This window comes from Suncus etruscus, chromosome 2 (genome assembly GCF_024139225.1).
Source record: "Suncus etruscus isolate mSunEtr1 chromosome 2, mSunEtr1.pri.cur, whole genome shotgun sequence".
Lineage (NCBI taxonomy): Eukaryota > Metazoa > Chordata > Mammalia > Eulipotyphla > Soricidae > Suncus > Suncus etruscus.
In genome coordinates, this window is record NC_064849.1 from 91,932,072 (window position 1) to 91,957,598 (window position 25,527).

Sequence of the window (25,527 nt, forward strand, 5' to 3'; positions counted from 1 at the left end):
GATAGCCACTTGCCAGATAAATGCCCTAATCCCTGTACTAATTCTCCAGGTCCTCAATACACCTTTCTAAACTCTGGGTCAGAATGTGATTAGTTTTAGTGATGCATTTACACTGCAGTTAAATTTGCTTTTCTCTCTTCTCTTTCTTTTTTTCCCTTTGTTTGCTTTTCAGACCACACCAGGTCTTATGTCTGGTTATGTATTCAAGGATCATGCCTGGCACACTGTGTGTGTACACATGTGTGTGCATACCTGTGCATGTGCTTGTACACATAACCTAGCAGGTCAAAAACAGCCAGATTTGAAACATATGCAATGCTGGAAATGAAACATGTGTCAGCTGTGTACAAGGTGAACACTATAAGCCACTGGGATACTATAGCCCCAATTTGCCTCTTATTTTTTTTTGTTTGTTTTTTGGGCCACACCCATTTGATGCTCAGGGGTTACTCCTGGCTAAGCACTTAGAAATTGCCCCTGGCTTGGGGGGACCATATGGGACACTGGGGGATCAAACCATGGTCCGTCCTACGCTAGTGCTTGCAAGGCAGACTCCTTACCTCTAGTTCCCCCTCTCCGGCCCCCAATTAGCCTCTTTAACAATCTTGAAATTCAAGTCCCTAGCTTGAGGAATCCTGCCCAGAAAGCTGCATCATCCTCCAAATTTGGGAGCAAACAAGTTGATCCCAAATCTCGCCAGTGTTTAGGAACTTTCACTGTGTTTGGGTGGTCATGATGGAACTCAATTGGGCAAATATGACATAAGAAGAAAAAGTCAATGAATGCTGGGGAAGGGGTAAGTGCTGGAAATTTTCGTGACTGAAATTCAACCGTCACCAGTGTTTCAACTCTGTACCTCATGGCCATTTATCAGTGAGGCATCCACTTTCATTGAATAAAATAGTAAATTAAAAAATATAGAAAGCAACAAAACTAAGAAATGGTCATCTCTCAGGGATATCTGGAGAAAACCTCCATGGACCTAGTTCTCATAATATTGCCCCACCAACATCCTGGGTCCCAGGATTCCTTAAACTAAGGGAAGGGATGGTCACCCATCTTCCTTTGGTGCCTGATCATCAACCAGAGAAAGCTGCATTGTGCAGAATTTCTCAGTCAAATCAAAGAAAGAGGATCCTATTTTCTGTTTTCTATGGAATGCATTCCTAAGTCAGGGGGGCTGGAGAGGGAAAAGTTCAACATGCAAAGGCCTAGCTGTTACAAAAAACATAGGATGCCACAAGCCCCTCCACATCACTCTCCAGACAGAAAACAGGTTCCCCACCTGGCCCAGAGCAAGCTTACCTCACGTTGGTGTGACGCTTGACGTAGAGATTGTGGAAATTGTTGGTGTTTTCCATCTGGCCAGCCTTGGGACCCTGCAGCCGCTGGATGATCTCAGCTTTCATCTCCATGGCTATGTGGGCAGGAAGCAGAGACAGCAGAAGGCGTTCCTGAAACAGCAGAACATAGACCTCAGAGCTGTGTAGACCCGGGCAGGTCACGAGCGGCAGGATCTGAAAGTATTGGTGACCAACAAGGGATTCATGGCAGAATATTGCCAACATGCTCAAAGCCAGAGTCTAGAAAGCCATAGTTAAGAAGAGCAGTTGGATAATTTCATGACTCTGTATCTCATGGTGATTCAATTAAAAAGTTGTTCAAGAACATGTGTGTTCTCTTTTTATAATTGATACCTAACTAAAAACATGCTTGTAATCAATGGTGCTTAAATAAATATATTATTAAAAATGTGAACTATGTAAAATATAGAAAAAATAATAAGAACAGATGATTGGATAAAAACTCTATGGTAAAGACAAACAATGAGAGGCCAGAATGATAGCACAAAGGTAAGGCGTTTGTCTTGCACATGGTCAGCACAGGAGGGATGGTGATTCAAATCCCAGAATCCCATATAGTCCCCTGAGCTTGCCAAGAGAGATTTCTGAGTGTAGAGACAGGAGAAACCCCTGAGCACTGCCAGGTATGACCCCCAATTGGTTCTTTGAAAAAATAAACAAGATTGATAGACCATTGTCAAAACTCACAAAGCAAAAGAGAGAGAGAAACTTGATAATGCATGTTAGAAATGAAAAGGGGGAGATCACTACAGATAATGCAGAGATTCAAAGGGTATTCAGAGAATACTTTGAGAAACTCTATGCCACTAAATACGAGAACCTGGACGAAATGGGTCATTCTCCAGGATAGACCAGATGCTGGCACATAAAACATACCTCCATAAAATCAAGAAGATAGATATTTTGCAGTCTACCTTTGCTGACCACAAGGCTCTGAAGTTAGATGTGAACTACAAAGGGACACAGAAGAAAAAATTTAACACCTGTAAATTAAACAGTCTACTACTGAACAACCAGTGGGTCCGAGATGAAATCAAAGAAGAAATCAAAAATTTTCTGGAAAAAAACGACAATAAAAACACAAACTATCAGAACCTATGGGATACAGCAATTATTGTGTTATTATTGATATCCTTTTTCAGATTTATCAACAATTGTATTAAATACTTTGCTGGTCCCTTATTGGGTGCGTATATGATTAGGAGAGTGATTTCTTCCTGCTGTACATATCCCTTGATTAGTATATAATATCCATCTTTGTCCCTTACCACTTTTCTGAGTATAAAGTTTGTGTCATCTGATATTAGTATGGCCACCCCTGCTTATTTAAGAGTGTTGTTTGCTTGAATGATTTTCCTCCAGCCTTTGATTTTGAGTCTATGTTTATTCTGACTATTCAGGTGTGTTACTTGTAGGCAGCAGAAGGTTGGCTTTAGTTTTTTGATCCATTCGCCACTCTGTGCCTCTTAACTGGTGCATTTAGTCCATTGACATTGAGAGAAATGATTGTCATGGGACTTATTGCCATCTTTGTTTAGAAGTTTGGTGTGTTTTTTGTTCTGTCTTATCTTTAGAATAGATCTTTCAGTTTTTCTTTTAAGGCTGGTTTTGAGTCTGTAAAGTTTTTGAGCTGTTGTTTATCTGTGAAGCCATGTATACTTTCTTCAAACCTGAAAGTGAGTTTTGCTGGGTGCAGTATTCTTGGCGAAGCATTTATTTCATTGAGTTTTGTCACTATATCCCACCACTGCCTTCTGGCTTTGAGTGTTTCTGGTGACAGGTCTGCTGTAAATTTCAAGGATGCTCCTTTGAATGGAATTTCCCTTTTCGATCTTGCTGCTTGCAGTATGCTATCTCTATCTGTGGGATTCATCATGGTGACTAGGATGTGTCTTGGGGTGTTTCTCCTGGGGTCATTTTTAGCTGGTACTCTTCAGGCATGCAGGATTTGGTCACATGTTTTCTTTAGCTCTGGTAGTTTCTCTGTGATGATGTTCTTGACTGTTGATTCTTCCTGGAGATTTTCTTCTTGGGTCTCTGGGACTCCAATGATTCTAAAGTTGTTTCTGTTGAGCTTATCAAAAACTTCTATTTTCATCTGCTCATATTCTTTGAGTAATTTTTCCATTGTTTGATCATTTGATTTAAGGCTTTTTTTCCCAATATCTTCTGCTGTGTAAAGTTGTTATGCATCTCATCTTCCAGCACACTAATTCTATCCTCAGCTGCTTTTAACCTGTTGGAAAGCTCATCCATTATGTTCTTCAATTCGTCTACTAAGTTTTTCAGACCTGTTATTTGACCTGATATTTCAGTTTGGAGTTTTCTGATTTCTATCTTTATATTCTCTTGATTTTTATTAGTGTTCTGATCTATACTTTCTTTGAGTTCTGTGAGCATGCTCCATATTTCTCCTCTAAACTCCATTTCTGAAAGACTGCTTAGGTGGTTGGCCATTGTTGGGTCATCAGAGTTTCCATCTTCATTCTCTATGGCTGAAGTTGGTCTGTGTAGTTTCCTCATTGTCTCGCTTATGTTGTGGGGTTTTCTACGTGTTGTGGTGGTATTCACTGGCTAGGTGGAGTGCATGGCCGCGAACCATGCTCCTCTGCTTTGACCCCTTATAGGTGGGCTTAAGGGGGCCAGCAGAGTCAGCTTTATCCGCAAATCTGGCCCAGAAACACTCATCTCAGCCGAGGCAAGCCATCAGGGGATGAATGCCAGAGAAGATCAAAGTTCCCAGGTTGAAGCAAGCCGCGGGAAGCCCCATAATGTCTGTCGAGCCTAAGGAGCCCAGCAGTCAGCTTTAACCGCAACTCCATTCCAGAAACACTCACCTCAGCTGAGGCAAGCAGTCAGAGGATGAATGCCAGAGAAGATCAAAGTTTCCAGGTTGAAGCAAGCCGGGGGAAGCCCCAAAATGTTTGGTTGTTTTCTTAATGTCCATTTCTTCCTTATTACTATTGGTGTATAGAAAGGCCATTGATTTTTGTGTGTTAATTTTGTAGCCTGCTACTTTGCTATATGAATCTATTAGTTCTAGAAGCTTTTTGGTAGAGTCTTTAGGGTTTTTTAAGTAGAGTATCATGTCATCTGCAAACAGTGAGAACTTGACTTCTTCCTTTTCTATTTGAATTCTCTTGATATCTTTTTCTTACCTAACTGCTATAGCAAGTACTTCCAGTACTATGTTGAATAGGAGTGATGACAGAGGACAGCCTTGTCTTGTACCAGAATTTATAGGGAAGGCTTTTAGTTTTTCTCCATTGAGGATAATATTTGCCACTGGCTTCTGGTAGTTGGCTTTAACTATATTGAGAAAGGTTCCTTTTATTCCTATCTTGCTGAGAGTTTTCATCAAGAATGGGTGTTGAATCTTATGCTTTTTCTGCATCTACTGATATGACCATGTGATTTTATTTTTCTTGTTGTTTATGTTGTGTATTATGTTGATAGATTTATGGATGTTAAATCATCTTTGCATTCCTGGGATGAAACCTACTTGATCAAAGTGAATGATCTTCTTGATGAGGCACTGGATCCTGTTCGCCAGGATCTTGTTGAGGATCTTTGCATCTGTATTCATCAGGGATATTGGTTTGTAATTTTCTTTTTTGGCAGCATCTCTATCTGGTTTTGGTATTAAGGTGATGTTGGCTTCATAAAAGCTATTTGGAAGTGTTCCTGTTTTTTCGATTTCATAAAAGAGCCTAGCCAGGATTGGTAGTAGTTCCTCTTGAAAGGTTTGAAAGAATTCATTCGTAAAATGGATAAATCTTTGAACTCGTAAACCTTCCACGGTTGAATAAAGAAGATGCAGTATATCTAAACACCCCCATCACTATTGAGGAAATTAAAACCGTAATCAAAAATTTGCCCAAAAACAAAAGCCCAGGCCCTGATGGATTCACAAAAATGGCAATACTTCCAAAGCATTGTACAGATTTAACGCAATTCCTCTAAAGATACCCATGACATTCTTCAAAGAAGTGGATCAAACACTTCTGAAATTCATTTGGAACAATAAACAACCTTGAATAGCTAAAGCATTCTTTTGGAAAAGGAATATGGGAGGCATTACTTTTCCCAATTTTAAGCTGTATTACAAAGCAATAGTTATAAAAACAACATGGTATTGGAATAAAGACAGACCCTCAGATAGGTGGAATAGGCTTGAGTACTCAGAGAAGGTTCCTCAGACATATAACCACCTAGTTTTTGATAAAGGAGCAAGAAATCCTAAATGGAGCAAGGAAAGCCTATTCAACAAGTGGTGTTGGCACAACTGGTTAGCCACTTGCAAAAAAGCGAACTCAGACCCCCAGCTAACACCATGTACTAAGGTAAAATCCAAATGGATTAAAGACCTTGATATCAGATCTGAAACTATAAGGTATATAGAACAACACATCGGTAAAACACTCCATGACATTGAGACTAAAGGCATCTTCAAGGAGGAAAGTGCACTTTCCAAACAAGTGGAAACAGAGATCAACAGAGCGAAATACATTAAGCTGAGAAGCTTCTGCACCTCAAAAGAAATAGTGCCCAGGATACAAGAGCCACCCACAGTGTGGGAGAAACTATTCACCCAACACCCATTAGATAAAGGGTTAATATCCAAAATATACAGGGCACTGACAGCACTTTACAAGAAAAAAACATCTAATCCCATCAAAAATGGGGCGAAGAAATGAATAGACACTTTGATAAAAAAAAAGAAATACAAATGGCCAAAAGGCACATGAAAAAATGCTCCTCTTCACTAGTCATCAGGGAGATGCAAATTGAAACAATGATGATATACCAGCTCACACCACAGAGATTGGCATACATCACAAAGAATGAGAACAATCAGTGCTGGCGGGGATGTGGAGAGAAAGGCACTCTTATCCACTGCTGGTGGGAATGCCATCTAGTCCAACCTCTATGGAAAGTGATATGGAGATTCCTCGAAAATCTGGAAATTGAGCTCCCATTTGACCCAGCTATTCCACTCCTAGGGATATACCCTAAGAACACAAGAATACAATACAAAAACCCCTTCCTCACACCTATATTTATTTGCAGCACTATTCACAATAGCCAGGCTCTGGAAACAACCAAGATGCCCTTCAACAGACGAATGGCTAAGAAATTGTGGTACATATACACAATGGAATATTATGCAGCCATCAGGAGAGATGAAGTCATGAAATTTTCCTATACATGGATGTACATGGAATCTATCATGGTGAGTGAAATAAGTCAGAGGGAGAGAGAGACGAAGAATAGTCTCACTCATCTATGGGTTTTAAGAAAAATAAGAGTCATTTTTGCAACAATCCTCAGAGACAAAGAGAGGAGGTCTGGAACTTCCAGCTCACTTCATGAAGCTCAACACAAAGAGTGGTGGGGGCAGTTATAGAAATAACTACACAGAGAACTACCATAATCATGTGAATGAATGAGGGAACTGGAAAGTCTGTCTGGAGTACAGATGGGGGTGAGGTGGAATGGAGGGAGATTTGGGACATTGGTGGTGGGAATGTTGCACTGGTGAAGGGGGATATTCTTTACATGACTGAAACCTAATCACAATCATATTCGTAATCAAGATGTTTCAATAAAGAAAAAATTAAAAAAGAAATGAAATGGCTGCTTTGGGGGTGGGTGTGATTTTGGAACATTGTATGCATGAAACTATCATTAACATTATTGTATGTCATGGCACCTCCATAAAATGAGCAAGAAAGGAAATGAGGCATTCACAACTTTTTAATAACTCCAATGCCCCCACATACAATAGAGATGGATAAATTGATGTTAATTATACAAAGCAGTGAGGACAATGTCTCCTGTGATCCCAACTAGAACAAAAATGAAATGAACAATGACACAGACACAAAACTGATGATGACACAGAGGTAAAATGTCCTTGGGTCAGAATTGTACAGCCAGTAACAAAGACAGTAATTTGGATTCAACAGTAGGAGGGCTGCAGTTTTCAATAAGCAGCAGACACTGTCAACGAACGCATGACTAATAGGCTAATGGTGAAAATGGGAAATAAATCTTAAGTAATAGAATAAAATAGGTCACTCAAAAAGAATCAAAGAAAGCTTAAAGACAGCGGGAGACAGAAATAATAAAATGGACGCTACTAACCTACTTCAGAAATTGCATTAAATGTGAATGAATGAAATAATCTAATTACTTGATGAATAACTGATAGTATTAAAAGACCAAGTATAACACTATATTATGCTAAATAAACACTTTTTAGTGAAGTAATTTTAATTGGAAGAACTTTGGAGAAATGTCAGGGGAGAGGGAGAGATAAGAGAAAGAAGAGAGAGGGAGAGAGATGTTCACAGGCTTTGGGGAAGGCTCAAAAGCCCTAAATGTACAGATCTAAAATATAAGAATATCTAAATATTAAAAAAATGAAAAGATAGACCTAAAGAAAAGATGCAGTATGAAAAAAATTAACTAAGAAAGTGAAGGTGATGATACCACTTTCAGTTAAACAGGCCCTATAGATGTATATTAGTCTTTTGTGGAAAAAGATAAACAAGTTCACAGATTCTTCTAGAATTTTGAGAGCAGGGGAAGTTGTGCCAGGTTTTATTGGGAACATGAGAGAGATATCCTGAAATTGCACCCTGAGAAGCAGGGTTAGTGGTGGGAGCAGCTTCCCCATGGCTTTATTTTTCTGTTCCTACAGGAAGTTGCAGGAAGCAGCATGGTTTTGTGGTTATCAGTTGAATGAATGACCTACTGCTTGTTTATCCAGGGCACATGCAAGAAAAATTTTATTTCAATCTTTTCTCCCTTGTTGCTCCAACTTATGGTAGAGAAGTGATCAGACAATGATTCTGTTTTAAAAATCATATTTAAGGTCTTCTCAGTCATCAATCCCAGATCTGTGCAAAATGTGGATCAGTTGAAATTCCCATCTCAGGAGCTTTATGACCAAACTTAAATGAGGACCTTTGTTTTAGACCTACAAGGGTTAATAATTTTTGAAGAACAGTTGGGAAATAATAGGCAATAAAATTTCTTTGTTGCATGAATAGATATTACTTATTTTTTGAAGCACTAAAGAAATTGCAAATTTAGATGGAATAAAGACTTTGGGGAGAAGTCAAATAAAAGAACTCCAAGTTCCACTGCTAGTATGAGTTTCTGATCCCTACAGAACATAGTATGCTCTTATCAGAGAGAGTGAATCTTCTGTGCTCTGGGATATATCTGTGGTTTATTGGTAGCCCCAATATTGGGTAATGGGGTGAATTTAAAAAAAAGCTGGTACTCCAAGCATGTTGCCATCTGCCCTTCTCCCCCTCTAAAACAGATGGAAAAGCTCAAGAGTTTGGCAACACAATTCATCATCTAACGAGGTTAATATTTCCATTAACATTTCACCTTTTTACTAATGCAGTTATTTGCCCTGCTAAATTGTCTGAAAGCAATACACAAATGTAAGTACTTAATACATTGGATACAGCTTGGCTATATTATCTCCGAGAACATTAAGGAAATTTCTGAAGGGAATTTTTGGAAAACCAAGCTGTGCCATTATAGCTTGATTGGAACAAAGTATTGCTTCCTTTTTTCTCTTATTAGAAATTCTTGCCTAACTCTAGAGAATCAGGCTAGCTCTAGCAAATTGAAAGGTTATCTGATGATTAAGCTGGCTTTAGCTTTAGGGTTCCATCTCAAAACATCCTTTTATTAAGCCTCCAATTGTTATTCATTAGCAATAATTTTTCCCTGGAACTTGTTCTTAGTAATCAAGTCTTGCAGAAGAGCTACAGTTAGTAAATTTCAAGTGCTATTGATCAGAGTTTGGGACATTCTGAGCTGAAAACTGTTTCTAAGAGAATGGAACAAAACAGTTATTATAAATTTGTATTTTTCCTGTAGTTGAGATTATTTTGGCTGATAGGAAAGCTCAATTAGAGCAAATACAACTTGTACTTAAAGTTGGAGGTGATGGATAATAATGCAGAGCCTATCTTTTCTCTTCCATAAACGACAGTCAACAAACACTTAAATCTAAGTCTTCAACATGGCAATGTTCATTTCAGCAAAATTTAAAATGTTTTCTTTCACATTTATCAGTTTTCTGTCACTCTGATTTCAAAGGCAATTCAAAGGCAATCAGTCATATCAAAATGCCAAACCAATTCTATAAACAGAAAAAATAGTCCTACGAACTTTCACTTTCCCCAAAGAGTCTCTCTTGGAATGGACAGAACCCAACATCAAATTCCTAAGATGCTTGGTGGTATGTGATAGCCAAGGAACCAGGATGCTATTCAGTCCTGTCCTACCACATGCGATGAAGAGGTGCTGTTTGGAAACCAAGTGCAGAAGTACAGAAGGCACAGAAATTAGAATCAGAATCAGAAGAGGGTTGAGGAAGAGATGAGGTGAAAAGAGAAGGAAGACATTGGTGTTGAGGGGTATTTTTAAGAGCTGTCACCACTCTGATGGATAACTAGACCAGGAAGCTCTAGATGTGCCCATTCTGAGTGTGGTGCTTGGCACAGATGGCCATGGGCACCTTTAGATAGGCTTTAAGTGTGTATACTAGTACACAGTCTCAGTGCACGCTACCTGCCAAGCGTATGTCCACTCCTAGGGCTGCAGTTTATATTTTGTTTGTTTTTGGGTCACACCTGTCTGTGCTTAGGGGTCACTCCTGGCTCTGTACTCGGGAATCAGGGGACTCAGGGAATTAAGGGGATGGAACCTGGGTTGACTGCATGTAAGGCAAACACTCTACCTGCTGTATGTTTTTTTGTGTGTGTTTGTTTTTGGTTTTTGGAGGCCACACCTGGCAGTACTCAGAAGTTACTCCTACTTCTGCATTCAATAATCACTTCTAGCAGACTTGGGGGACAATATGAGATGTCAGCAATTGAACCCAGGTCAGCCACATGCAAGGCAAATGCCCGCCCCGCTGTGCTATTGTGCCAGTCCTCAGCACTTTATATTTTTCATGAAAGTCCTTCCTCCATTTCCTTGAGCCATACTTGTTGTGATTGCAGCTGGGCAGCAAATAGGTTCGCTATAGGTGCTTCTCTGTAGCTTCTCCGAAGATTGCAACATGGGGATGCAGTGATCACAATTGCTGAGGAACCCACACAGGAGCTGGGGTGCTTGCTCATCCTTTCCATGGTGGTGCTTGAGTTACGCCCCTTAGCTGTAATGCTCACACACTGCCTGCTGCAGTGTTGATGACATTGGGATCATAGACAGTAGAGTTGCCGGGCTCCAAGAACAGAGTAGTCAGGATCATGCTCAGTGCATGCGAGTGCTCCAGGGATGGAACTCACAACCTCAGACATACTGGCAAGGAAGGTATCTTGGTCATGGAACCATCACCTGGCCTTTTGTCTAGTTAAAGCTGTGCTGGGATCTCATCTGGTCTAATGAGGTCTCTTCTCTTCTTACTTCCTCTGCAGGAGGAAGTGACATTACTAGTCGACTGTGCTCCTGCCTCCAGCCCTCATGTGTGACTAAGGGCATAAAGCCCAGAAGGAGGGAATGAATAACTCATGAACCACAGCTCTGCCAAAGCAAAAAGGGGGCAATGTTTCTGCCAGGAAACAGAAATCAAGATCGGCATGGGAGTGAACGTCAGGGCTAATGAGAAGCTACTCTATTACATGACAAAACCATATTTATTGATTCATTTGAATAACGACATTGGTATATACACAAGCCTGGGAGTTCTCAACATTAGCATGCCAAGACAAATATTTGTCTAACAGTCAATAGACTTTTTAAGAGCAGGAAATTGACGTGTGAAAAACGACTGTCTGATAAAACATTGAATCCCATGCAGCGTTTTCTAAGGAAAAGTGCATGGTATTTTCACTTGTTCCTGGGCCCCTGCTGGCTGCCACTCAAGTCTGGGTGGGCTGGGAATGAATCCTGCTTCCTACTGCTACTGAAAAGAACACCTTTGAGCATGTAGTGGAGGAAATAAAGATGCATCCTTCCTCAAGATTCTGTTTTCACTCAAGGCTCTGTTTTCTCTTTGGCTACGGAATGGCAACATGGCTGAATTCAGCTGGTGTGAGGATTTAGTTCTCCTGTGGTCTCTCTCAATCAGTCTTCCCTGCATTTTCTGCTGGAGGCAATAGGGCCTTGGATCTTCACACAAACATGTCTCCTCCACTCCTGAAGGTGCAAAGCATTCAGCCATCCCCAAAGCCAGAGCGGAACTCTGGGGTCTCTGCAAATATCCTAACACCGCTTCCTCATATTCTGAGATATAATGCCAGAAACATACATGCTTAGTGAACATACTGACTTCTCATCTGCCTGCCATGGGATACAGGCTGGTGAAGGATGCTTCCAATATTTTTGGTTCAAAAGGTGTGACATACCTTTTGAACCAAATAACATAATTTCTACACCACATCTGGAATGTCTGTCTCCAGTATTTTGGATTGCAACTTGACCTTCTCTGAGTTCATCAGCAGCCCAGTTGGGTATATCCCATCCTTCCTCTCGGCTAATGGTCTCCTCTGGGGGAGGAGAGGACCAATGGGGCAGGGATAAAAAGACTTATACTCTCCCACTCTCCCTCATTTGCTCCCGAAATTAGCATCTGCCAAAAAATTCTGATAAATGCCTTAAAAACTCCTTTGTCAATAGACAAAAGAGTTGTCTTTGCAAGGTCAATGTAACTAGTCCCTTTCAACTGATTTAAGATAGTTTCAGACAGAAGTTCAGATGAATTTGTTAAGAAAGATTATTATTTGGGGGGGGTCTTGAAATTTCTTCCTGTTGTTGTGAAAAAGGGGTAAAGAATTGAAGAGAAGAGATTTCTTTTAACAAACAATTCCAAAAGGCAAAGGACATTGAATAAAGTGGCATATTCAGATGCTTTTCACAATTCCCTTTAAGTGCTCCCACGGATTCAACTCAGTGATGTTTTGCTCTTGGTTTGGTGGTTTTATGGAAATGCTTGTGTGAAAGCCAGAGGGAATGTCGAGCCCTCACCTACCAAAACAAGATCTCTGTATACACTTCTTGAAGCTAAGTGAGAGAAGCTCTTTATTTATTTATTTTTTATTTAAACCATTGTGATTTACAAAGTTCATCATAGTTGGCTTTTAAACATATAATGTTTCAGGACCATCACCAGTGCCAACCTCCCTTACTTCATTTTGCATGATATTTTCCAGTTTTATCCAGGTTGCAGCAAATTTCATGACTACAGCATTCTTTAGAGTCATGTAGAATTCCATTGTATATATGTACCATATCTTCACGATCTCATCTGTTGGACATCTAGTGGATTCCAACTCTTAGCTATGGTACTAAAGGTAAAGAAGCTCTCTCAGAGATGTAGCCCAAATTTCTGAGAGTCTCAGGCTTCTTTCTCCACTTGGATTCCAGATAGTGACATAGGACCATAGCCATAAGTCATGCCTTGAGCCTTATTCACCATCACACCACACCCTAGCACTAGAGAAAAACCAGTTTGAAGGATGATCAGACTTGAAAAGAGAATTTAATAAAACCAGCTATTCATGATTTACTGATTGTCATGGTACTGAAGATTTCCCTCAGGAACATTCTTCATTAGTAGACCACTGTTACCAAATATGCAAGTATAAAATAAAAATCCAGGTTTTTTTGGTGAGACTGCCCCAGGCACCGTGTTTCTAACCTCTTAGGTGGAGGGTCCGATGAAGCAAATTAGCAGCAGAGAAATAATACACCAAGAGTTAGGAATGGGGTCAGCCTGCTTTTCCTTTCATGGCCTCTCTCTGCCATGTGTTGCATCTCTGTACCGGCCAAAAGCCAGAACTGCTCTCTCTTTATTTCTTTAACCAAATCTACCAGGGTAGGGGAAGGTCCTGTAATCCAGGTAGGCCTTTACATATCAAAGGAAGAGGTTACTGGGAAGAAGTTAGGGGAATACTTTTGTTTGGGGTTGATAGCTGGGTATTATTTTATAAAGCATAGGCAGGAACAAACAACACTCACACAATATTAACTAACATTCCCACCAGGCTTCTCACCTCACAAACATTTCACTCTGGCACATCCCACCTTGCCATTCACAACAACCCTACCCTGCTCTGGTTTCCCATTAAGATTGAACTGAGTTAATCTGATTTCTCTATGGAAACTCGCTCGCTGGTCCTCTGAAATGGGCAGAAAAATGCTCTACCCAGAGCCCTCAGTGGGTGGAAGGAATTTTGGAGCATAAAATCTCGGTGCAGGGCCTGGCTGGCAGGAGGCCCAGAAGGCCATGCACGTTTTGACTAGCTCAAGCCCACATGCCTGCTTCCTTCCTCTGAAACCCGCCTAGTTCCACACTCAGTAATGCCCACTTGTCTTAACTGCCCTCTGATTCTTTACTCCCACAGGCTTTCATGAACTGTCCAAATGACTGGAAGGTGCAGGGAAGGGCGGGCAGAGACAATACATTCTATTTTCATAGCTATGACAATGCTAAATAATAAGTGTTTAAAATACTTACACATTGATCAGTAATTAGGGTTCTGCCTGAGGGTGATTATCTAAATAGTCCTCCCCTATATGGAGAATCTAAATAAATAAAATAGCTGGCCAAATTTAGATAACTATTAAAACTTCCAGGGAACACTGCCTGCCCACATTTACCAACAAAACAGGCCGATGTTTTTTTTAAAAAGGCAGTAACAAAGTTCACCAGTTCTCACAGAAACACAACAAAAGGGAATGGGCCAGGACTGCTAGTTCCAAAAAAGCAAAGAGAGCAGAGAAGAAAGGTTCCAGATGATCTTGGGGGAGGGCATGCTGGGCTCTCATTTCTACCCATCCTGTGGGCCATCTCTCTGGGTAGACACATTCTAGAGGATTCTTGCTAAATCACATAAGTCCAAGAAGAGCTAAACTGTCAGACAACCTTTACTGCTGACCCAGGGACAATGGAGCCTGTGATATGTGGAAACAGAGATGGGACAATGAAGTTTTGTAATGGGTCATTTGTCTTGGTTAACAAAGAGGCTCCAGCATTTTAGGAAACGAAAATACTCCTTAGAAAGGATAATTGTGTCCCTGTTTGCTGCAGCTTTACTCAGTCACCCAAGCATGGACTTGACCCAGATACCCATGAAGAAGGCATGGCTGAAGATGCTGTCGTCCAGACAACCAAGGGAACCCTGCTCTGCCTTAGAAATGATGGAGTAGGTCTTTTGGGACAAATGGATGGAGCCTGCAGGGGTGATGCTAAGGAACACAAAACAGGAAGTGAAAGACTATGATCTGGACAATGAACTACTGAGCTGGCTAAAAACAAAGTTAACAGGGCTGGAGCAAAAGTGCACTTACATTCCTTACATGTGGCCAGCCCTGGTTCAAAGCCTGGCATCCTATATGGTCCCCCAAGTACTGCCAGGAATGATTCCTGAGTGCAGAGCCAGGAGTAACACCTTAGCATTCCTGGGTATGAACCACAAACAAAATATTAAACCAAACAAAAAGCCCACAATATTTTTTTTATTTTAAAGATTTTATTTTATTTTTTTATATTTTATTTAAACACCTTGATTACATACATGATTGTGTTTGGGTTTCAGTCAAGTAAAGAATACCACCCATCACCAGTGCAACATTCCCATCACCAATGTCCCAAATCTCCCTCCTCCCCACCCGACCCCCGCCTGTACTCTAAACAGGCTTTCCATTTCCCTAATACATTCTCATTATTAGGACAGTTCAAAATGTAGTTATTTCTCTAACTAAACTCATCACTCTTTGTGGTGAGCTTCCTGAGGTGAGCTGGAACTTCCAGCTCTTTTCTCTTTTGTGTCTGAAAATTATTATTGCAAGAATGTCTTTCATTTTTCTTAAAACCCATAGATGAGTGAGACCATTCTGTGTTTTTCTCTCTCTCTCTGACTGATTTCACTCAGCATAATAGATTCCGTGTACATCCATATATAAGAAAATTTTATGACTTCATTTCTCCTGACAGCTGCATAATATTCCATTGTGTATATGTACCGCAGTTTCTTTAGCCATTTGTCTGTTGAAGGGCATCTTGGTTGTTTCCAGAGTCTTGCTATGGTAAATAGTGCTGCAATGAATATAGGTATAAGGAAGGGGTTTTTGTATTGTATTTTTGTGTTCCTAGGGTATATTCCTAGGAGTAAAAGCCCACAATATTATCAATGCTGGCTAAACTCGATGAATCCACTAGTCATTTCCAGAGAAAGGGGTAAAGATGAATGAGGAGGGGGGGTCTTTGTGACAAAGGGATGGCACTGGGACTTCGGGAAGTCCTAACCACACACAGTAGGATAATGCTAACCTCAAAATTCCACAATACTTTCACCTAATGACAAGCCAGTTAGAAAGAAGGAAGAATGGCTTAGTGGTGGGGATGGATTTGAATTTGAGATGGTCCATGGACCCAGAGTTCTGTGCTCCCAACAAACAGAGCTGAACCTTCAGAGGAACAGACAGCTGCCAGCAGTCAATTGTCCCATCTCTGGGCTTCTCAGCCTGTAGGAACATGGGTTGACCCCAACAATTAATCCCCAAGTCTATGATCTCCACCACCCCCAAACAGGAGAGCACTAAGTGGTATAGGAAAACCATCACTTTTAGGGTGTTTGAGCATGGATCCTGCAGAACTGAGGAGGCCCCAGGACCATACCACCTGCAACAATTAGAAGGGCAGCAGATTTGGCTCTGAGGTCAGAGTGTGCAGGTCACCCCACACACAGCAATGTGGTGGGAGCAAACCCCACTTTCTGCCTATAGGAGACAGGTGGGTTGCTCATGTCTCTGGCATGAAGTGTCAACGCAGGTAGGAAGACCTGGAGCCATCCCAGCAGTGCTCAGGGGTTACTCCTGGCTCTATGCTCAGAAATCGCCCCTGGCACGCACGGGGGACCATATGGGATGTCGGAATTCGAACCACCATCCTTCTGCATGAAAGGCAAATGCCTTACCTCCATGCTATCTCTCTGGCCTGGCTTTTGTATCTTATGCACTATTTCCTTTGAGGTGCAGAAGCTTCTCAGCTTAATATAGTCCCTCTGTTTATCTCTGCTTCCACTTGTTTGGAGAGCGCTGTTTCCTTCTTGAAGATGCCTTTAGCCTCAATGTCATTAATCCATTTGGATTTGACCTTTGTGCATGATGTTAGATGGGGGTCTGAGTTCGCTTTTTTGCAAGAGGCTAACCAGTTGTGCCAACACCACTTGTTGAAGAGGTTTTTCTTGTTTCATTTAGGATTTCATGCTCCTTTATCAAAAACTAGGTGATTGTATGTCTGGAGAATATTCTCTGAATACTCAAGTTTATTCCACTGATCTGAGGATCTGTCTTATTCCAATGCCATGCTGTTTTGATAATTATTGCTTTGTGGGTGTTTATTGTTCCAAATTAATTTCAGGAGTGTTTGATCCACTTGTTTGAAGAATGTTATGGGTATCTTTAGAGGGATTAAATTAAATTGATACAATGCTTTGGGGAGTATTGCCATTTTAATGATAATAATCCTGTCAATCCATGAGCAGGGTATGTGTCTCCATTTCCTGTGTCCTCTCTCATTTCTTGAAGCAGGCTTTTGTAGTTTTCTTTGTATAGGTCCTTCACCTCTTTAGTTAAGTGGCCTCAAGATCTTTGAGTTTGTGGGACACTAATGTAAATGGGATTGTTTTGTTAATGTCCATTTCTTCTCTATCATTATTGGTATACAAGAAGGCCATTGACTTTTGCATCTTAATTTTATAGCCTGTCACTATGTATATAAATCTATTGTTTCTAGAAACTTTTTAGCAGAGTCTTTTGGGTTTTCTAAATATAGTATTATGTCATCTGCAAATAGGGAGAGCTTGGCTTCTTCCTTATCTCTCTGGATGCCCTTGATATCTTTTTCTTGCCTAATCACTATGGCAAGAACTTCCAACACTATGTTGAATAGGAGTGGTGAGAGAGGGCAAAAAAAAAATACATTTTGAGCTTCCAGAAGCAAACAGGGGATGAATTGTGGCCCTTGGCTGCAGGAAAGGGCCAGTTTGAGATTCACCTTTAAAAGACCCCAACAAGGCACTGGGCCGAGCCTGGGAAGATGCTGGACGAGGATGAGGGCATAGTCTCTCCCCAAAGAAGTGGCCTCCCAAATCTCTGAATAGCTAACTGACTCAGTAAAATGATCCTGCCTAATAAGCCATAGGGCCTTCGCAGAAAGGATGCATTTTCACTGGGTTTCCAATTCTCTGAACAACAACAACAACAACAGAGAGGGAGTTCTTTTTTTGATAATATCTTTATTTAAGCACCATGATTACAAACATGATTGTAGTTGAGTTTCAGTCATATAAAGAACTCCCCCCTCACCAGTTCAACTTTCTCACCACCAATGCCCCCATCTCCCCTCTCACTCACCCCTCCCTGTATTTGAGACAGGCAATCTACTTCTTTCACTCATTAACACCACAAAAAGTGGTGAGTGCAGTTAGAGAAATAACTACACTAACAACTATGATGGCAATGTTAATGAGTGAGAGGGGGGAAGTTCTGAGCTCAAATATTGGGGTTCATAGTCTCCATCTTCTGTGTCTGGACAGGGGCATATGGATCTAAATCCCAGTGTTCAGGGTCAGGCATTCAGCTGAGCATTCAACCAAAGAATTCAAGTTCAACATCATCTAGTCAATGGCAAGGAAGAGTCCTGGCATTTGGGATCCTTGCTTCCCCACCTTAGAAGGAGGTGTCTAGCCTCAGCAATCCAAACCCCAGACCCCTTCAGCCATGGTTTCTCTATGGCTCTTAGGGCTTATTTTCAGATAAAACAATAAAAAAAGGCACTTCGGGTTTAGCAGCAAACAAAAGTATCTCATTTCCCTGCTCACCAGCTAATCCTCCTGCAGTCAGAATTCAGAACACATGTTGCTTGATGTACGGTGGCAACCAGTAATTTGGGTGAGAAAGACTTAATTTAGAAGAATGCACATGTCATTTTTTGTTCATAACCAAAGAAGAGTGACAATTAGTTGGATTCATCTGCTGTCACGGGCGTCTCCTCTACATCACGGCGAACAATGTGAAGACTTGAAGGCAGCTCGTGAATGCCGGAGCCATTTCTCAGTTCTGTAATTAATCCCAAACATAAACTCCTCCATTTCCCTCCTCAACGTCTTGGGCTTACTCAGGCATTATCTTCCGAGAGGATCATTAAGTAGGAAAACCATGTAAAAGACTCGCTTCTTACTGCACTTTCCTCTGCTGCTTTGACATTTGGGAAACTGCCAATGTATGTAGGCAGGAAATATTCAGAATAACCATTAACAACAGAACATGCTTCATTTATTCCCTCTCCTTTTCACTTATATCTTCAATTGGGGAGATTAGTGTAGAAGATCCTTCTTGCAGAAGCCAGATGAATCCAAGTGCTAAGTCTTTCCAGGTGATAACTGATGGGCACTGTGATAAAATGTGGTTGAAAGAAGTGGTGGGGGTAACTCTTCCAAATTCCCCTCATCAGAGGAAATATTGTAAATAGATGTGGTACCAATTTTATTAGACATACTTTAATGGCTACTTTGCAATAATGGAAATACCCCATCCTTTTGTTGTCTACCTGAAACTAATATAATAACATCATATGTCAATTATATTGCAATAAAAACTAATGAGAATTTCAAATCTAGTTATCACATTTCTTCCAAAGTTCTCATCTAGGCAAATTAATTTATGTTTACATAATTAGAATCACTTAAGGACTGATTTCATCAGAAAGAACTACCCACTGATCAAAACTTAGAGAAGTTATTGATAGGGGATAGATGGATTGCACTTTAGAACAAATACCTACATTTAAAATATTGTTGAGACATATATAAAGTCTGTGTTTGAAAATTATTTAGTTAAAGAACAATCCAGTAATCTAGTCTATTTTTTATAATTTTTATTAAAATTATTGTGAATTACAAATCTTTCATAGTTGGATTTCAGACAAACAGTGACAGTGAGTTTGGGCCATTCCCACCACCAGTGTTGACCACCCTCCACAAAAGTTCACAGCATGTGGGCCAGAGTGCTAACACAATAATAGGGCATTTGCCTTGCAAGTAGCTGACCCAATGTTGTGTATGTAAACATTTTATGGGATTATTATGTTACTGACCCTACCCTGATCGGTGATTGTACCCCCACCCTACAGTGGTACCTGATTCTGCTTCCACCATTGGGTGGTATCTGATCCCACTATTGGGTGGTACCTGATTCTGGAGGATAAAAACAAGGGTCTGTGGAAGGTCAGGGGCTTTTGGCTGGAACTGATGCTGAGGCTTTGGGCTTCAGTCTTGTCCTCCGAATAAAGCTGAATTTTCACAAGCCTGACTGTCTGCTAGCCTTTTACCCGCTGCTTCACCTCAGGACCACCGGCTGAACAGGGTGGCAGATGCGTGCTCCGAGCTGGAGGGGAAAGACCTCATCCTCTATCCCTCCATCAGTCAACCTCTTCAGGGGCTGACTTGCAACAACCCAGGACTGAAGGTTCGAATCCTGGCATCCCATATGGTCCCCTGTGCCTGCCAGGTGGGATTTCTGAGCAGAAAGTCAGGTGTGGTCCCAAAACAAAACAAACAAAAAAGTTCCCAGCATGCATCCTATACCTCCACTTAGCCTCCTGGCCTTCCAGTATAACATGCTTATTTTAAGTTTAGATTGTTATAATTTTAATATCTTGATTCTATGTTGTTAACTTTGGCTTGGGTATTTAGTTCTGTCCTTTTTTATTTCCACCAATGTACCTGAGACCCAAGTAGCCTAGGCTTAAAAACATTTTTGGTCATAAAAGTGATTTATTCTTTATTTGTTTGTTTATTGATTGATTGATTTTTCTGTTTTGGGCTGTGCTTGGGTTACTCCTGGCTCTGCACTCAGAAATTGCAGGCTCTGGGAACCATGTAGGATGCCGGGAATAGAACTGGATTCGGCAGTGTGCAAGCCAAATGCCCAACCTGCTGTGTTATTGTTTTTTGTTTGTTTGTTTTTGGGCCACACCCGGTAATGCTCAGGGGTTACTCCTGGCTATGTGCTCAGAAGTTGCTCCTGGCTTGGGGGACCATATGGGACACCGGGGGATCGAACCGCGGTCCGCCCAAGGCTAGCGCAGGCAAGGCAGGCACCTTACCTTTAGCGCCACCGCCTGGCACCCTGCTGTGTTATTGTTCTGACTCCTGTTCTACTCTTAAAATATTCTCAAATACTTTGTTCATAATAGACATCCAATTATCATTAAAAGATTAAAAGCTTTTTGATTAGTTTCATCCCATCTTCTCAGGTTTCTGCAGCTTCAGGAATTGGACTAACCTGCCATCAACAGTAAGAAGCCAACTATAAGCTAGATTAAGCCACCATCTTTCTTCATTGTTCAAATGGTTGCATCATAGGTAGGCTGGAATCCAATTACTGTCCCCACACTAGGTGCTTTTTCATAGTTTACATTGCCTATCTCTGGGCTAAGAGTGAATTGCTTTTTACAGCTGGGATGCTGATATAAACACACCAAGGCCATACTGTGCAGTAAATGGAAAAATAGCATTAGTGAGATTTCATCTGTTTCGATTGGTTCCAATGTCCAGGCACTGGGTGGTTATTACTTACTCTAGAAATTTTTGTATCAGTGGCATCACTGTAAGAAGTGGTGTTAGTTCACATTTGTGAGAGAGGCCTTGGTTCTGTTCAGCTCTGGGGAGAACATGAGAAGTATGACAAAGCTTTCCAAATATGATTGCTGAATCCTGTACCTCTACTCCACAGAACAGAGAGACTCTCTTCCAGAGACCTAATGGGTCCAGGATGAGGGCTGGCAGGACAATCTCCACAGTGCAGGGATATGTGTGGTGTGAATTTGTGATGGAACTCTGGGCTGCCTTTTTGATCATTTGTTTGGGGGCCACACCTAGTATTCTTCAGGGGTTCCTCCTGGCTCTGCACACAGGAATCACTCCTGGCAGGCTTGGGGGGCCATAAAGGATGCTGGGGATCAAACCTAGGTTGGCTGCATGCAAAGAAAATGCCCTCTTTGCTGTGCTATCACTCTGGCCCCAGGACTCTGCTGTTTTACATAATAGCAGCAAGAAATACAGGCAGCTGTGAGGGGTTGGAGCTGTCAGTTCCCGTCAGTGGGTGAAGTAGACATCAGCACTGTGAACAGAGGACCAGCTGGGGTGGTTGGGACAGGCCTATGGCTTTGCAGGGGTCCCACCTCTTTGCCATGTTAGCTCTCAGACAGCAATCTAGGATGACTGAGATGCCTCCTCTGTTCTAGAATATCCTGTGTGGTTGACAGTAGGGAAAAAAAGATGGGTTTAAATTTCCTCCTTGGATGGACTTTCACAGCCCACAAGCAGTTTCCAGTAACCATGGCAGAGAACTAAAAACCATCAGCAAACTTTAAGAGGAATTGTGTAATTTTTTGGTCAATATATTAGAAATCTCGGGGCCGGAGAGATAGCATGGAGGTAAGGTGTTTGCCTCTCATGCAGAAGGTCATCGGTTCGAATCCCGGCATCCCATATGGTCCCCCGTGCTTGCCAGGAGCGACTTCTGAGCATGGAGCCAGGAGTAACCCCTGAGCACTGCCGGGTGAGACCCCCCAAAAAAAAACCAAAAAAAATATTAGAAATCTCAATTTACTAAAATTTCCTTTCATGACCAAGAACCTGCAATGTTTTTTTCACTTATATATTAGTTTTAAGGGTTTCTTCAGCTTCACCCTTGCATCTGCATTTGATAATTTCCCTCCCTACCACCAAAGATCTAGGGTCATTCTACTGCAAGGACCCCTCATTACAGTCACCTTGATGCCCCAACCCTTCTCCCTACTAAGCAGCATCGTCTTCAAAACTAGGGGTTAGTTTTGTTATTATCAAACTAAAATGTGATATTAGAGCCCAGTGAAAGAAAGATGTGAGAGAGAGAGAGAGAGAGAGAGAGAGAGAGAGAGAGAGAGAGAGAGAGAGAGAAGAAAAAGGTCTGTTAGACACAGGCTGGGGAGGGAAGGTGGAATGAATGGAATATGGGGACATTGGCAGTGGGAAATGTGCAATGGTGAAGGATGTTGGACATTCTAGGATTGAAACTAAGTCATAAACAATTTTGTAATGTGTATCCCATGATGATTCTACTAAAATAATTATCAAAACACTTAAAACGTGCTCTCTTTTATTGTGCTCTACCCTTAACTTGAATTGTGTTATATTATGTCCATAATACCTTTGCATGCATTGTGAATGAAAATGCCCACACAGATTTCATGGTATGGACACGTCAGCTGTTCTACATCCTCATGCAGACTCAGCCCACCTGCCCAGTTCACCGTTTAGAGCAGGAGTCTCAAACTCAATTTACCTGGGGGCTGCAGGAGGCAAAGTCCGGATGAGGCAGGGTCAAACGTCATTATTAACAGTTTTAATTATTTCTTCTGAACATGAATAGAACATTCAGTGAAGATCATGAACAGTTCTTCTGAACATGGCATCTTTTGCCTATTCCTTGCTGCCAGAGACTTGACAGCGCTTCTTCTCACAAATCTGAACCACATTTGGCTTTAGAGAGGAAGCAATTGAGACCCTCAGTATGGCTTGAAGATGATCATCATTAAGTCTAGACCTGTACTTTGACTTATTGAAATTTGATGTAGAGAATAACTTTTCACACAAATAAGCGCTCCCAAAAAAGCACATGGTGCGCTTGAACATTCAGGAAAGCTCAGGGAAGCTGGGGGCCAATTCTCTAAAAATTGTCCATGCATGTCTGTTTTTCCACTAATCTCCCTGAACTTGGCTTTGAGATCAGAGATGCATTGCAGGTCAATGAGCTCTATTTGAAGCACAGAAGGGGCAACTTGCACATCAAAGAAAAGGGGTCCACAAAAATTTGGAAATTGGCTCTGTGCTTTTTGAAGTCTGCAAATCTGTGATCAAATTCCTTCTCTAGCTTAAAAATAGCATCAACATATTTCTCACCACTGAATGGTATGCCTGCATATACCAGTTCCTTGCATGTTGGGATATGGTAAAGGTTTGTCTGAGAGAGCTGGGATTTCCATAACACAAGTTTTGTGGAGAACGCTCTCACGTTGTCATAGGCAGCACTGATAAGCTGCCCCGGGCCTTGTAACATCTTGTTTAATACATTCAGCTTATGTGTGATGTCAACAAGAAAAGCTAAGTCCATGAGCCTTTTGTGATCACTCAACTAGAAACAGCATTCCCATCCTTCTCCATGAAGGCTTTCACTTCTTCTCAACTCAAAAAATCTTTTCAGGACATTTTCCCTGCTGAGCCAATGTACCTTGGTAAAATAGAGCACATCTTCATATTCTGACTCCATTTTCTCTAAAAAAAAAAAAAAGCACAAAAACTCCTGTGCTTTAAGCCCCTAGATTTGATTTGGTTGATGCATTTCACAACAACAGACATCACATTGTCATACGGCAGGCATTTACTGCAAAGGGCCTGCTGATGGATAATGCTGTGAAGAGCAATGGCCTTCTCTACACCCTTCTCTTCAAGTTTTTTTTTTGAACAGGTGCCACCAGTCCATTTTTCCTTCCTGTCATTGATGGCACTCCATTGGTTATTATTCTAACAAACCTCTTCCATGGCAAACCTGCATTCTCAATGGCATCACACAGATGCCCGAAATATCTTCTTAGTGGTGATCTGGTCATGCATTGGAATTATTGTGAGCAGCTCCTCTGCCAATTCAAAATTGCAATCAACACCACAGACATAAATTGTGAGCTGTGCAGTGTCTGTAATATCTGTGCCCTCATCAAGAGCAACTGAGTATGCATCAAAACATTTGGCTTTCTCACACAGTTGATGATAAATGTCACTTGACATGTCAGAAATGCGCTCTGCCACAGTGTTGGCAGAAAGGCTGATTTTGCTAAACTGACCTTTCTTTTCCGGACAGATAATACTTGAAGCCTGTAACATGCATTTTTTTAAAACAAACTCTCCTTCTGTGAATGGTTTCCCTGCCTTAGCAATCATCTCACTAACTATGTAACTAGCTTTGACTGATGCAACATTCTCTTTGGTTGCTTTCTTGAAGAAATCTTGTTGCCTCATTAGACATGCTTTAAGACTGGCAACCCACTGGGCTCTCTTATTTCCTTGATATTTTGCACATTCCTCAGCATGTTTAGTTGAATCATGGCGTTTCAAGTTGTATTCCTTGTGCACTGCAACTTTCTCTGAGCAAATAAGACATGTGGGGATGCCCCTGTGCTCAACAAAGAAATACTGCATCTCCCACTTTTCCTGAAATTGTCTGTGCTCATCATCAATCTTTCTCTTCACTGCAGGCTTTGATGAGGTCATGATGAAGGTATGACAAACTCTAGTTCTATAATAAACTTCTCTCCCTTCTCTCCCTTAGGCCTCCGATAATGCAAGGGACAGCGGGCAGGAGCAGTGGAAATGACGTCTGCGCTTATCAAATATTCGCAATAAAAAATCACATTAGTAAGGAAAAATATAGCAAAAAATCGCATTAAACATTTGCATACCCCGAATGGAACTGCTTGGGGTATGTGAATGTTTAATGCAATTTTTCTTACTAATGCGATTTTATTGCGATTATTCGGTAAGCAAATAATCGTGAATACTGTGATATTTGAAGGCCTGCCTCGGGCCACAAAATGTTGTACGGAGGGCCACAAATGGCCCGCGGGCTCCGAGTTTGAGACACCTGGTTTAGAGCTTATGAAGGGCCAGAAAGTCAGCAAGTAGAGTCGCCCACATGGTGGATGCTTCCCAGAGGCTCTGTGTTGGGGAAACCAAATTCAGCATGAGAAAAGTGCTCAAATCCCCATTTCTGCCTCTATGCAATATCTCCTTCTCCTGCTTCCATACTGTGATAAAGAAACTTAAATTTTTTGGGGGTAGGGCCACATGCAGTGATGCTCATGACCTTCTGAGCATCTGTGCTTGGGGATAACCATATCCAAGTAGGGCCAATTCGCAACATCAAGTACCTTGGCCGTGTACTCTCTCTCCAGCCCTGCTATGGGAGAGATGATGGTGAAACACAGTGTAGAGGTGGTGTCTCTGTGTTTGGTCACATTGCTTAGTCACTGCTGGTTGACACTGAGGAAGGCAGACTGCATCCATGCAACCAGCTCATGGTG

At 41.4% G+C, this 25,527-nt stretch overlaps 1 protein-coding gene across 1 annotated transcript in view; it reads right to left on the reverse strand.

The window, feature by feature from the left end:
* The window catches only part of ADCY2 (adenylate cyclase 2), a 341,754-nt gene that overhangs the window by 95,480 nt on the left and 220,747 nt on the right, over positions 1–25,527 (reverse strand). The window contains exon 5 of the mRNA XM_049767904.1: positions 1,306–1,454. Within this exon, the coding sequence (XP_049623861.1) occupies positions 1,306–1,454 (149 nt within the window). The remainder of the gene's footprint in view (positions 1–1,305; positions 1,455–25,527) is intronic.